The 15,681-nt window shown below is 34.9% G+C and overlaps 2 protein-coding genes across 2 annotated transcripts in view; one reads left to right on the top strand and one right to left on the bottom strand.

The window, feature by feature from the left end:
• Nucleotides 1–549: 549 nt before the first annotated feature.
• Nucleotides 550–8,622, top strand: LOC100376240 (2-Hydroxyacid oxidase 2-like). Its single transcript, XM_085495830.1, has 8 exons — nt 550–633; nt 821–982; nt 1,525–1,676; nt 1,937–2,211; nt 5,944–6,159; nt 6,432–6,590; nt 8,076–8,145; nt 8,531–8,622. Exons 2-8 carry the CDS (start codon nt 840–842, stop codon nt 8,620–8,622), a joined length of 1,107 nt encoding a protein of 368 aa, XP_085351956.1. The 5' UTR covers nt 550–633; nt 821–839.
• A 3,453-nt stretch (nt 8,623–12,075) lies between these two features.
• LOC144344440 (uncharacterized) overlaps nt 12,076–15,681 on the bottom strand; it is a 54,390-nt gene continuing 50,784 nt past the window's right edge. Inside the window, exons 8-11 of the mRNA XM_085495829.1 lie at nt 14,755–15,033; nt 14,367–14,599; nt 13,780–13,855; nt 12,076–13,315 (exon numbers count right to left, since the gene is read on the bottom strand). Of these exons, the coding sequence (XP_085351955.1) occupies nt 13,260–13,315; nt 13,780–13,855; nt 14,367–14,599; nt 14,755–15,033 (644 nt within the window). The 3' untranslated portion in view covers nt 12,076–13,259. The remainder of the gene's footprint in view (nt 13,316–13,779; nt 13,856–14,366; nt 14,600–14,754; nt 15,034–15,681) is intronic.

Below are 15,681 nucleotides of genomic sequence, written 5' to 3'. Positions count from 1 at the left end.
ATGAATTTTGCTACAAGATATATAAATATTATAACACAATTTTTCATTAATGTAACGCACAATTGTCTGTAATATAAGTAAAATAAATAGTTAATATGATACATTGATATTAGTTTGTAATATCATTTTTTATTGATAATGAAGAAATATCGCCTTTTTTACCAGATAATAAGTTGGAAACAATAAGAAAAGGACTGAAGTAATAAATGCACAAACGGTTCTCTAAAATACTGCATAACGCGATCACGATTTACTACGACTTGACTTTGTAACCAAAAAGACCACTGAGGATGATATTCACTAAAATATATTATTTATATGTATGGTCCTTTATGATTTATATTTCCTATTGGATAGACTAAAGATAATAATAATAACCATACATTCCCGGCTTTAAATTTATATCACATGCATTTATTTGTCAACTGTTGTATTTTAACAACGACCACGTGGTCATATTTTTTTTGATGAGCCTGCGCGTTTCAGACGCAAATATCATACCCGTTGATTTTACATTCTTTAAAAGTACTATTTTGGGAAATAAGTGTACTCATATGTGGTGACATTTCTGAAAGGTTGGTCCGTATTTGGTGATCACAGATGCTAAACTTCCCATTGTCTAACAATAAATTAGTAAGTATTATGTTATATACATATTTTATTGTTGATGTAGAATGCTTCTATGATAGACATCCGTGAAAATAAAAATAAAGCAGCCACTAGCAAATCGTCACAAACAAACCAATATCTTATTCTTGGCCCGCTTGTAAATAATATATTTTTAATGCACATGTATGGCGCTAATTTGATTGTGTTCCAGTTATACAAAATCACTCTAAATGGACTCGAAAGCAGCTCTAGTCTGCCTTGACGACTATGAAAAATATACCAAAGACCATATGGAGCAAAGAGCTTTAGTGTATATCACCGGTGGTGCCGATAAGCAAATTACTCTAAACGAAAATATAACTGCATATTCAAGGTGAGTTATAGAACTGTCGACAAATGTAAACGTTCCAGTTATCATTTCAGTGTTTGAATATTAAAATTTTTTTTTTGTTATACTGTAACTGTACATTTGACCTTATTTCGATGTCCCGACTAATATTTCAGCAACCACCACCCACGTCTTCTATTCTAGTCGACGATTATTATATATTTTATTGTATATATTCTATTTTTATTCAAAGTACATATGCATTCATGCACTGTATGTTGATTTTATTATAGTCGCGCATTCAACGAAGTATGTTATCACGTAAATTTATCGCATCCTTTTTGCGATTTATTGTTTTTCGATAGGGTTTGTATCGCACACTTCATCCACTATAGAGGCAATAAAAACTTATTGTTGGAAAACACGTCAAGACCTAACTTCTATGTTCGCTGATGTAGAATAACAAATCAAATCACTATGCCTGGGCTACTCTGTTCGTTACTTAGCATGGTGTGGTAAGGGTGCGATTGCACTATGCGATAAGAGTGTGATAAATGGAATATGCGATTAATTGTCTTCTATTAAAGGTTAAGAATAATCTCAACAGTGTTAAAGGATGTTTCCAAAATAGACCTATCGACAACTATTCTTGGCGATCATATAGATTTCCCAGTGTGCATCGCGCCAAGTTCTTTCCACAAGGTCCTGTCGCCTGGCGGAGAAATGGACACAATCAAAGGTAAATGCTGATGTCATCAACTAATTTAAAAGCCATTCATAATTAGACTATAATCAGTATTGCCACGAGAAATTACAAATTTATTGACTAATAACTATAAGTTACATTTAAAATATCAAAGAGACGAGATAGTGAAATAAACGAATGAGAGTAACCTAGATATGAAACAAGATAAATCAGTTACATTATATGTTCAGCATTTGACATTTTATGTCTATAATGTGCTGTGCTGTAACAGTTTTTGAAATTCCCATTTACAGCTGCTGATACGATGAATACTTGCATGGTGCTGAGCAATTTCTCAACGACGTCTATGGAGATGATAGCTTTTGCTTGCCCTGACACTCTGAAATGGTTCCAGATGTACATCTGGAAATGCAGAGAGTTTACTGAAAGCCTGATCAGAAGAGCCGAAACAGCTGGATTCAAATCTTTAGTGGTTACGATTGATTCTCCAGTCAGAGGAAATAGAAAATGGGCAGGGCTTGTATTTCCACCAAACACAGAATTGGTACATTTACCAGAACAATACAAGGTGAAATGATGTTACTTTGCATATATCTATCTGCGCATGTGTAATGGATTGTTATTCACCATATCGTTTATTTATAGAAAGACATTGGGCACGCAATTGTTGCAACCAGAAAAAGCCTGAAAGTACACCTATAGTTAAAGTATACGGGTATATGTCACTATTTGACCCCAATTTTCACGGTCGAGCTGATCCTTTAATCATTGAATTTTATTCAGATTGAGGTAATATTTTGACGTTCAATTTGGGCAACAGTTTATGTAAAATTGTACGCGCACAACAGGTATCTGTGTACAGAGAATGTTTGATCAATATACATTGCATGAATAGGCCCGATACTGGGCACTGGAATGGGCTTTGATCCGAATTAATTTGAGCTAAATTAGCTTAAGAGGAGAAAACTGAAGCGACGTCGATCCGTTTTAGATTCTAACTGGAACTACTCGTTTTATTCTAGTAAGAACAGGGATTCAGCAAGCAGTATCTGTCAAATGTCGACTATAAGAGGACTCGCTTATTATTGTTTGTAGTGCATTTATTGGAAATATATTGTTGTATGGGCGTATATGTATAAATGAATATGTATCAATATAAACCCATTCATTGGTCTATGATAAGGATTCCCGGTTAAAGCAAGTATACTACCAGCAGCATAACATGCCCATCGTATCTTGTATATTCTCGTGTTTATTTATTTATTTATTTATTTATTTATTTATTTATTTATTTATTTATTTATTTATTTATTTATTTAATTAATTCACATGCTGGGCCTTACCTCAATAATATAAGAATGACAACTTTAGCTAGACTAATCATTTATTAGCCAGGTTCATCGAGCCTGGAAGCTAAATTATCAAGGCTAGCAAAATTGACTTTCTTGACCAAATGACAAGCAACACTGTACCCTGTGGCTAGTAAAGGGGGGGGGGGGCTGAAGACATGTCAGCACAATTAACACGGACTAAGATAGTGTAACGCAGTAGTGCAAACCAGATTTTATCTAGTTTATCCAGTTTATTTTAATTTTAGTATCATACATTTTTAACACATTTACAGCAATACCATTTTCTCTATTTCTCTATCTCTATCTCTATTATTTATATATGTGATATATAATATTCTCGCCTCTCAAAAGAATATTCTGCTTGCACAGAATCGTTCAAGCTATGACATTTGAATATCATGATGACGTTCTCAACTGGCTTGTATTTGTTATGATCGTGGCTGGTGCACAAAATCGAATAGTTTACATACCCTCAAATGACGGTGGAATCGAGGTTAAATCGTCATAATATTGTACATAATATATATGGCTCTTTTCGTCTTGATAGATGGTCAAAGCAGCATAAAAAAATTGTCTATGTCTTGCAGTGACGCTTATAGCTTATTCTGTTGGTGTTGGGAATGAAGCTTCTGGAACAATTTCCGCAGGTCAGACGTACACCACAAGGATTTGAAATTCTTTGATGATGACTTTTTCGTGGAACTTAGTGCCAGATCGCTGTTTGCAGCTAGCTTTTCCCATGTCTTGGGGTTGATGTTACATCCCGACAAGCTGGTTTTGCATTTGTCCTTAAACCTCAGCTTGGGTACGGTCTTCCTCTTTTTCTGTTGCCTGCAGCCATCTGGCCATACAGCATCTGTTTAGGTATCTGGCTGTCGTCCATTCTTGTCACATGTCCTAGCCATCTTAGTCGTCGTTTGCAAAGAATGGTCTGAATACTTTGAAGGTTGGCAGTCTCAAGGACTTCTGTGTTGGTCTTTTTGTCTTCCCAAGTTATGCCAAGGACCTTGCATAGGCATCTAAGATGGAATGTGTTAAGTTTCTTCTCTTGGCCTGAATATGTGGTCCATGCTTCTGATCAATAGAAGAGAGTGCTGAGTATGCATGTCCCGTAGATTCTGAACTTGGTCTTGGTCTCTTTTTGAAAGCTTGCCGAATGATTCTTATCTCATCATCTAACGAGACAGAAAATGTGATTGTAGATCCCAGGTAGCAGAACTTAGTGACAAAATCAAGGGTCTTGAGTCTAGCTGAATACTTGGCTGGGTACTACCTTCTTGTGACAGTATGACTGTTTTCTGCACACTGATGATGAGCGAAAACGCTTTGCATGCCTGTGACAGCCGATCCATCTTGTTTTGTAGGGTCTTTGCACTGTAGGCAACAAGTGCTGCATCATCTGCAAAGAGGAGGTCTCTTATAAGAGTGGTTTTTGTCTTGGTCTTTGCTTTAAGTCTTGCTAGGTTAAACAGGGATCCATCAGTTCTCCAATGGAGAAATACATCGCCAGGAGATTTCGTGAAAGCATGCTGCAGTAAAATTGCAAAGTAGATATTGAACAAGGTTGGAGCTAGGACGCATCCCTGTTTGACCCCGCTTCTTATGTCAAAGCTGTCAGATGTTGAGCCATCAAACTGAACAGTAGCTTTCATATCTTCATGGAATGACATAACTAACTGATGAAGAGTTGGTGGGCATCCTATTCGTTTCAAAACCATGTACAGTCCAGATCTGCTGACTGTATCAAATGCCTTGGTAAGATCCACAAATGCAATATGCAGGGGTAGTTGTTGTTCGCGGCATTTTTCTTGTAATTGGCGTAATGAGAATATCATGTCCACTGTTGAGCGTTCAGATCTAAAACCGCACTGGCTTACTGGTAGGACACGATCTGCCAGTTTCTGAAGAAGCCTCAGGATGATTCTGGCAAATGCTTTTCCGGTGATGCTCAGGAGAGATATACCTCTGTAATTATTGCAGTCACCTTTATCCCGTTTGTTCTTGTATAGTGTGATGATGTTGGCATCTCTCATATCGTGTGGTGTTCCTCGGTGTCTCCAACAGGTGATTAGAAGTTTGTAGAGCTGAGGTAGAAGACCTCCATGTTCTCAATATTTTTGCAGGTATTCATAATAAGATTAACCATAATGCTATTGACATTATGATTATAACTCAGAAACATACATGACAGGTGTCAAATATGGTGCAGGATCTCCTAATTTCTCATTGCTCAAAACTTCTATTTATGTATACTATGTGATCAATATGTTCTAATGTACTTGTCAGTTAATTGTTTTATTTTTGCATAAATGTCCCCATTGTTTTCCCTTGATTTTCTTCAATGGTTAATCTTATAGGTTTGTACTTTTCTTTGTAACTAATTTCTGTAGAAATGCAGCTTTATATAAATAGAGGAATTAATCCGCCAGCAACGAACAGCAATTTGTTATCATTGGAATGCCGATACTTTGTTGAACAATACATACTACGAATTAAAATTCAGAAATATGTTGACAATTGAAAATTCCAACATACTGATGATGTAATCTGATGTAATCGAGTGTTTTGCTTCAATCCTGTTCTGGTAGAATCGTATCTATCATTGGTTGGGCTTTTAAATAAATAAAACTGTTTACTTGCCAAACTTAGAACTGACAAAAATCGAATTTTTCAAATAATACTTTTTGAACAAATAACAATACAATCTAGACTCCAGGCGTGTGTAATACAGTATATTACTATGGAATTTAAATGCTCTTATTCTTTTAAATGAATTAGTGGCATGTAGTGTTGAATATAAAAATGCGCTAATAAGTAAATCATATGTTTATTTTACAGTAGGTGAATTTAGCAATCTATTTGTTCTGGTGAGATTTGTAACACGACATTAAAAGCTATTTTTATGTCAAATAGTCGAATTCAGTATTTAAGATTCACTACTCTTTCAGACTATAACAGGCGGGAAAGGTGACAAGCCAGTCGGGCTAGTAGACTCTTCAACTACTTGGGAATGCATCGCATGGATGCGATCAATCACCAAACTACCAATAGTACTGAAAGGAATTCTAAGCCCAGAAGATGCACTGCTGGCCGTGGAACACAACGTAGATGGTATCATTGTTTCAAACCATGGGGGAAGACAATTAGATACAGTGCCAGCAACGGTGTGTTGAAACATTACGCACATTGCGTTTAACTTTTTGATGATAAGGTGTATATGTTTAATGGCCAGTTATTAATCTATGATGTTAAAAACATGTGACTGACATTCAGTTATGTAGTTCAATTGCTCAACCATAACCCGTCATGTGAATATTTGAGGTATTACCCATAATTATAAATATATTCCGATTATAAATATATTCCTGGAAATAAATGCGTCATATTTTCCCTTTATATCTGTATATAAGATGTGAATGTCATTATTTCTGACTAGATTGAAATGTTGCCGCATATCATAGCTGCTGTGCGTGGTAGGATTGAGGTTTACGTTGATGGAGGGATACGTACTGGTACTGATGTATTCAAGGCACTAGCACTGGGAGCAAGGGCTGTATTCATTGGCAGATCAATTCTATATGGACTTCAGTATGCAGTGAGTAATATATTCAATTACTCTCCAATACAGATACTTCCAAACGTGTAGAGTTTATTTTTATTTAGAACTATTTCATCACATAATTATATAACTGAAAGTTACAATTGCAGTTTTGCTCAATTTGGAAATTGTAATTTTTTTAGGAATAATTTCAAGAAATAAATTTTACAGTTACATTTGTGATTACAGTATATGGTAGGTGAATTTATGTTGACGAAATATAATAAACAATTCAGTACATAATACGGTCTTGCAACAGGAATATTACCGAAATCGGCCACATATGTGTAACATGGTGCATAGCGTGTGGGTTAAATTTGACTGCAATCGGTCAAGGCATGTCCGAAATATGTCCTCGGAATAGCATTCTTGAACAAAATGGATTCTGAGATAGTCGGTCATTTCGAATCCGAAGACGTCCAAAGTGTTAAATCTATCAGTGTACAGCCGAAATCGACCATTTTAAACAAATTTGTGCATATGATATATATGTGTGAATGTGACCGACCACATCATGTCAGCGATAAAAACAATTTTTGAATCTGGTCTTAAAAACAAAATGACATGATCCGGTTCCAGATTGATATACAATCATCCTTTATTGTAATTTCAGCTTTAAAATGACCATAATTCGACTATTAGCTATTGCATCGTGAAACAAATGAATATGGATGATTTAAGGTATGCGTGTGTGTTTGTGTGTGTTTGTGGACGTATTTCTTCCCGACATGTCTGAAATGCAGATGCGGACGCATGCATAACAAATGGAAAGTGGACGAACGCACACACAGATGTGAAAATATAAGTCCTTGTTGTAAATCTCCATATGTTTTGAAAATGATATTCACCAATTCGGCTTGTCATTTGTAAAAAGTTTCACAATTCATAAACTAGTAGGAAAAATCAAATGTATATTGATTTTTCCAATGTTTTCACACACAGTGGCTTTGATAAATACATTGAATAGCCATCAAGACTCACACTAGTGGAGATGATGCAAAATATATGCTTAATTTGCATATTTTTAGAAAATTACAGAATCGAGTATATCATTGTCATATGATTCAATACATATATAAGTTTCACAATTTAAAACGTAGCTAAATACAAATATATTAATTGTAAATAGAAGCAAACAGACAAACATTACAACAGGAAACACATGCTTCTAACACATAATCATGTCAATCGCCTCAGCACTACAGGCGTACGTGTTACCTATCATGCCACACTCACTGCGCCATGAGCGCAAAAAAAAACGCAGTTCGAAATGACGTGTAGTTAATACCGCCCCCACAAAGGACCAGATGGTGATGCGTCGAATCACGGACGTCACTGACAACGTATATAGCTATGCAGTCAAGGTTTGAATGAACTTTACTTAGGTACGATTAATCTCGGAGGCAAACAAACATACAAATATTACAATATGAAACACAGAATTCAAAACGTATTTATTATTATATTGTTTTCCCTTCAAAGGGTGAAGATGGTGTAAAACAAGTTCTTCAAATATTAAAAGACGAGCTCATGAGAACAATGGCACTGTCCGGTAAGCTGTATTTGCATAAAGAATCTGAAAAGAATACATTATAGTAATTCAACATATACTATGGTGCCCCTATGTAGGCAGTATAATTGACATTCGGGCGGCGGTGTGTGTGTGGAATAAAATTAGCAATATTTGCTACTTGTACTACCTGACATCACTTCTCGATTGCATGACTTGAGATTCTTACATCGTCCTCTAGTTTGTTATAAGTCGCTTATTTGTCTGTCTGTTTGTCTGCCGGACTATAAATGTTCTAAAGAATGATACATGCGTTAATTTGTTTCCACATAATCAACTATGCATGGAAGACTTAACATAGAAGTATAACAATACACAACGTCAATGTCAATGTAAAAACTCATGAACCAAATTTTATTTTTTATAGGATGTTCAAAGATCAGTGAAATCAGACCATTTCACGTGATACATCAATCTGAATTATTGAAAACACGGAGTGTAAGAAATTCACAGTTATAGAATTACGAAACACGTGGTTTTTCGTGTATTAAAATATGAATCTAGCAATGTATTAGTTTGCATTTTTAGGGAAACAATTTTTGTCAATCAGATATTAATTTGAAACATTATTGCAAACTTATGATTACTGGTTTATTTCTGTGTTTGTCTATTTGCTTTCCGTAAAACTATATGAAAACTATATATATATAAAGGAATACATAGTTTTAAATTATTACTGAACATATTATCATACGTAGCAATATGCAACTCATCGAGCAAATTATTTTTCTAGTAGTTGAAGATCAGTTGATCAATGATGCTTTTAAATAATTTATGCGCTAGTTAGTGTAAGAATATTGAGATATAAATTGTGTGGTCAATTGACTATAGTGGTAATGAGTATTTGCCTTATTCAGATACATTGAATATATTGTAAGATAAATATCAGGGACTATCTCTCACAATTTATATCACCATGTAACAAACTGAAAAATTGACACACAAAATTGATAACATGATAGTGTTTTATTGAAAACAACGATTTTAACAAACAGTATCTGAATCATTTATATACAAAACCTGGGCATGGACATATTGTTCAACGAACATCCTCAGTACACACATATTCGTGTAATAATAATATTCTTTTGATGTTTACAATTGTCGATAAATGCATCCACTGCATTTCATTCAATTCACAAGTTACTAATTTCTCTGCTCACATAATGTTTAAGCCATAATTCAGTCCCAGAATCCGTGCGATTTTACGTTTCATATCTTATGACTGACGTGCCTGAATTCCTCTACAGAAATCCGACACTTGTAATATTCCTTTATTTGCTACCTAATTATTGCAATATCGGCTGAAATAATGAACGACATAATTCATGGTTCGATGATCAACTTTACAAAATCTACAGCCACATATAACTGTCTATTTTGTTCTTGTTTCGCAAATAATAATCAATTAGCGTAGCTGTGTATCTTTTTAGTGTTTGAAAGTAAATTATTCTATACTACTCAAGGTGTTTAGTAGTTTTCACTTGGTGAATGTTTTATATATTATCATTCAATCATGTGTTAGTTATGATTGTATTTAGCGTATTCAACAGTTTAATTTTTAATTTAATTATTTGATTCCATGGCAACTTGTATTTGAACATCTCATTGATTCAATAACAACCGCTTTTAAATTATGCAAATTAAAGAAGAACATGTAAACGCATTATCTCGATGTAAAAGCGCCCTCAAATAATAGAAATCTGGCAAATTTTGTAATCACCGATTATATATTTTTTGGAAAGTTTATACAATCAGGTGCCTGATATTAATTGTTGCCAGGTAGTGTCGTTTAGTTTCCGTTTAAGTGTATGTACTCTGACAAAACGTTACAGTTCTGTATTGGTAAATATTAATTTACACAATACAATTTTTAACTATTATAACAATTATATGACAACCATTAACTGTGTGATGAGAGGCGCAAAATACAACAACTAGGTGTTCACCATTAGAAGAAACTAAACTAAAAGAAAGGAATCGAAGAAACACAATATGTTATTAGACACATTTCACAAATGTTCCTTTACGACTTTTGTAGATTGGATAGATCGATCGATCGATCGACGATTGGAAAAGTCATTCCCATTTTTTGCATTCACATTTGATGGCAACAACAATATTTAGCACAGCACACTCGTTTCATTTTGATGTTTTTTTACGCAGACTTAAATGTAATATACTAATTGATCCCATTCAAGGTCAATACAGATTAACTAGAAGACAGCTTTATTATTCAAGCGAATGTCACAATTCTCTCTGAAAATTGTGTGTACCAGCCTGCATTGTGCACGAAATAACTCCGTCTACTGTAATTGTATAAGGGTCTTGTTGAAGAATTTAGATGTTACTTCAAAATAATCAGCTTTCAACAACGATGAAAGTTGCATTCATCACAAGTAACTTACATCTGCAAATGTTCACCATGCTGAAAACGGAGTAATGATATGATATGAATTTATTCGGTACAATGGCCTCAGGCCTATGGTACAATAAATTAAAAATATACGTTGAGGGCGCTGCAAGATGCAACAAGTCGCTAACTTCTCCAGTAATTTCTCATTATGTTTGGATATCAACAATTCACCCAGTTCATTATAACTATGAAGTATCAGCAAGTACGCACCTGCAATTTTATAAATTGTGCATCAGTTTCCATCAACCCAAGCTAAAAGAAAGAACCGGCCATATTGGTTATACATTGAGTGTCATACCACCTGTTGTTAAATTATTTGGCCTAATTTACTTGTAACGTGCGGTAAGAATCCAGCCCCGGATCTAAAAATCAACATTGGCATAGGATGGTAAGATGATTTCCACGGAAAGTCCATAACTATGGAAACGGATCAATAATAATGAAGGTAACGCATAACTTCGCATAACGTTATAAGTTCATTAAAGTTATTCGAATATTATGACCGCAGTTCGCATGCGCTTATTTAATCCACAACGCATGCGTGACAGTGCCGTGATATATTAGGGACAACATCAAAAGTTCAATGTAGGATAACAAACTTAATTCTTTTAGTTTTTTCCCAAACCCCTCACCCCCATTGAAAATTAATTGATAAACATTGATTATGGCGTCAGGCTACATTTACCATTAAATACAAATTGATAATCGTACAGTAGTATTGCATAGCAGTTGGTTGTCGGGTGGGTGTAAAAAGACTTTACAAATGCACCTTATTTGACGCACATATTTACACTCGGACCAAACCATTTTCTTGTCTTGGATGTGTGTTTTTTTTTCCATTTTCTGTAATTTCTGTACATGATTGGATATAGAAAAAAAACGAACTACAAATACTCTAAAAATTTGTTTGACTTTATTAAAAAAATAAAATCGTTTTTGCAGGATGGAAACTTTTTGAGGTCAAACCCCCACCCCCACCCCCAAAATAAAGCAAATATTTTTTTTATCCGACATCGATCTTTTGACGTCGTCCCTTAGTACAAAGCGTTCGTCAATCTGGAAAGGGTGATGCCGCTTTAAACTGCAAGCCACTTTCTCAGTGTTATTGTTATTGACAGTTTTTTACCAAGTCTATGGATTTATATCTACACACACTTAGTGAGAGAATCCTTTGAACTTCGTGTTCAGTGAATGCTCTCACTACCAAAGTCTGATATCCCCACTCATACTTTGATAACTCCCATCACAACCTTCTACTTTGTCTCCATCCTCGACACCAAGACATAGTCCTTCCTTCTTTTAAAAACAATCAACATGTATTAAATACTCCATGTCTACTTCAGTGAACTTCACCAGTTTCTAGTTCTCGTTCAAACAGTTGTCTAAAATATTGATAAGTATATGTTATAACATATCAGAATGGAATTAGATATTCCTTAGAAATCGTTTTTATAATCGTTTATATGGTGTATTAAATATTAAACATGTTTCACCTATGATCTCCAAACTTTATTTTAACACTACATTTTGAGTATATATATAAATACATCATATTTACTTATTTAAAGTTAAAATACACTGAATTATCACAAAGCAAGCTATCCATACATAAAAACAGGTATCAAGACAAAATAATATTTTAGTTACAAATAACGTTACAAAAATATCAATAAATCTGAATTAGGTTGTTATTCCCATTTTAAATTAACATTTAACCTCTGAAAAATTGAAAAATACACCATTCGATTAGGTGTTTAGATAGAAACGCTATCGTGATTTATATATTCTCACAGACAGACAGGGCTGAAGCACTGTCCCCAACGAAATGACATAAATGACAACTCTGGTATATATGCAGTCGTTGGTCGTTTAAAATCAATTAAATCCAATATATTCCACATGAGCGGTTTGTCGCTACATGTAGTATTCAAACCATCATTCGCGAGAGCTATAAAACACTACTGACAAAAGGTCATCATAGTCTACGAAAATGGATTATCGAGTCACAATATCATAACCATGGCCTGTATTATTGAACGTTTGTTATATATTGATATATAAATATTCCAACTTCTATATTGCAGCGACATTGGCGTGTATGAATGGTGTAAGGTATTCTTATTCACTCTCATCTTCCCAAAAATATAATTCCACTAATAATTGTTCGACTCCAATAATCAGTATCAGAGAAGCTAACGCATAACAGAATTCTCTCTGGAAGTGGTCTAGGACGTAGTAGAGACGATAGTACATTTGTATTATAATTTAACCCGAGGACGATGTAGTGGAACACAGCTCGGTCAACAGTGGATATAGCAAGGCATTGCAATAAACTGCTAACCATGCTACATGGTAATATTATTATACAACTGACAGTAAAAAGCAACGTCACTAAACGCAGGTGATCTGCGTTATGAATATTTGTTGAATGTCTTCTGTTAATAAAATGGCTTGTTATATCTCTCAAACGTATAACTACTATGGGTAAATACGAATAATATTATGAAGTTATCACCAGAAAGCCGAAAAAATATAGATGTTTGTTGTACAGTAGTGGTAACGATGTGCATCAAAGATTGATGAGATTGAATTACCAGATACACGAATCATAAGCAATATAATTATTGTATAATTATTTACTCGGGCACATGTACACGTACAAATAAATATATTCTTGTGTCTACGTTTCTTCCCCTATCGTGTCCGAATGGTCTGTGGATTGGCGATGCAACAAAGCTGAAATACAAAGAGAAATAGCCATATAGATATGTTTTATTCGACTACTTAGTATATTGTATTTTCGTACAGCGTCGAGTTGCGTTTATATGTGTCGTTATAAAAGCGAAGCGTTTTAATCGATTTTGCCCTCTAGGTGACAACTTATTTGGAGGTTTCTTGAAATGTTATTTTAGGGAAATGTGCTAAAGATACCGGGCTAAGATTATCCAAAAACGTAGATGTAACCTATATCTTTGATTATATGCGTTAAGGACTAAACATACTAATTCTTTTACTTTGAATGGCCAGTGTATTCTATACTGATAACGGTCCGAGGTCAGTTACACATATCCCATGAGTCCTTGCGAAAACACGATTGCGATTCAGGTAGTCTGCAGATAGAATTAGCCTACATATCGTATGAGAAAATGCTGCTTGTGAAAAAAATGTAATCCCTAGTTAAGTTAAGTTGAATACTTTACCTGGTCTGGTTCGCGTTATATTATTAGAAGGAATTGGTGTAACCTTTCTTCTCCTGCTTGCTGGTTTGACAAGGGACTGAAATAGAATGAATGAATTATAATGTACATAATCACACAACAAACGTGAACCAGGAGTACAAAAAAATAAATGTCGATCACAGTTATAAACATTCCTTTATCCGAGTAGTGTTTATAATAACCCTAGTACCAAAATACAAATCGAGATACCACGCATTAATTATTCGCTGGTTTTTAATTTTACTATTTTCGCCAATAAGTAAAATCAGCCAAATTGAATTCAAGTAAACAATAAAATAACAAGAACACTCATTGTTTCCCTGTCAATGTTGAGAGTGTGCTCAAAGCAATAAATAGGTAAATTAAATGTCAATGAAAAAATGGTTTTACAATAGCATCTACAGGAAACTGTGTGAGTGTGTGCATACTCAATTGGTAGGGCGACACCACAAGCTGAGAGTCATTCACCGCGGTATGCGACTTCGATTGAACCTCGGTTAAAGTGCACATATGTTCGACGGGCGCATTCAATTGCCCAGTGACATACAGTATATGGCTTATCAGCATACCTGGGCATAAACACTCGCATCAGGTAGATCTCCTAAAACTGACATGCCGTCTTCTGAATCCTTCTGCCATCTAGCGGGTACATCGCGTTTATGTGTTTCCTCGCCACCTTCGGCGCCTTCACATTTCTTGAGGTCGTTATCTCGCTTGTCAATCCCATCTTCCAGATTTTCCTCTTCATCTTCCTCCTCCTCTTGAAGCGAGAACTTCTCTTTTTCTTTGTGAATATTTTTAACTGAAATATTGTGTTTATTTAAAATGTTATGTCAATGAATGCCCTGGATTAATTAATGTGTATTCATTATGAATGTGGCATGACCAAAATTATTTGTTCAGTGTCATAGCTTACGCCTGACTTTCCACGTGTTCCTTTAATCTAAATGTACTCACCATCAAGTTTCTTCGGCAGGTTCAATGTCGCAGGTGTGTTTTTTCGACGCAGTACCTTTTTCTTGGCTCCTGGTTTGCCTGTTTTGGGAGCGGACGATGGTCGTGTGATCTCCGCATGCGCCGACTGTGGTATTGCTTGCTGTTCTTCAGAAGACGCGTCTTTTATTTCAGGGCTCTTAGTTTGGACACAAGAGGGCGGTAGAGATGAATCTGGGTCTCCGTCCCCTTCATCCTCTTCCTCTAAAAGTTCTTTGTTTTTTGTTCGCATTGTCTTGACTGCTGGAAAAGTTAATGTACAAGAAGTTTGATGCAAGCTTAAATTTTCTACTACTGTGCATGTTACTGCTCATACGTGCAAAACATTCCATAAGACGAAATTCAAGTTTTGCTTCTACTGAGCATGTTACTGAGCATATGGCAATGTATTTTGAGAAATACGTCATATTGAATAAAATGTCATTTTTAAAACTTTTGTAAAAAGTTGTAGGATTTATATCGATAAAACCATAGAAATCAACTTAAAATCACAAATAAAAAGCATTTTGTGTCATTCTCGATGATATTACAGACTCCTGGTTTTCAAAAACAATTTCGGTATTATGATAATAATTATAATAATGAAAACATGGAGAAAATTAAATATAATATTCAATTCACCTCCTTAAAAAACAAGTCTGTGTAATCAATTTTATCTACACTTATGTGGCACACTAAGTCGTTTATCATACACTTAGACACGTTATCATCTAGGTGTAACGTCACACTGTGGTGATGTGCATTTCAATAATATACTACCGGACTACTTTCTAAGTTTACACGGACAGGTTGGCCGGCCACTGTAAACAAGCTGACAATTTGTTGAAACGTACGAAATGTGGAGTACATCGTGACAACTAAAACTATATAAAACTATATTTACAATGTTGC

Source organism: Saccoglossus kowalevskii, chromosome 22, assembly GCF_978046115.1.
Source record: "Saccoglossus kowalevskii chromosome 22, keSacKowa6.1, whole genome shotgun sequence".
Lineage (NCBI taxonomy): Eukaryota > Metazoa > Hemichordata > Enteropneusta > Harrimaniidae > Saccoglossus > Saccoglossus kowalevskii.
The sequence above is the reverse complement of the archived record's forward strand: the minus strand, read 5'-3'. Positions and strand labels throughout refer to the sequence as shown.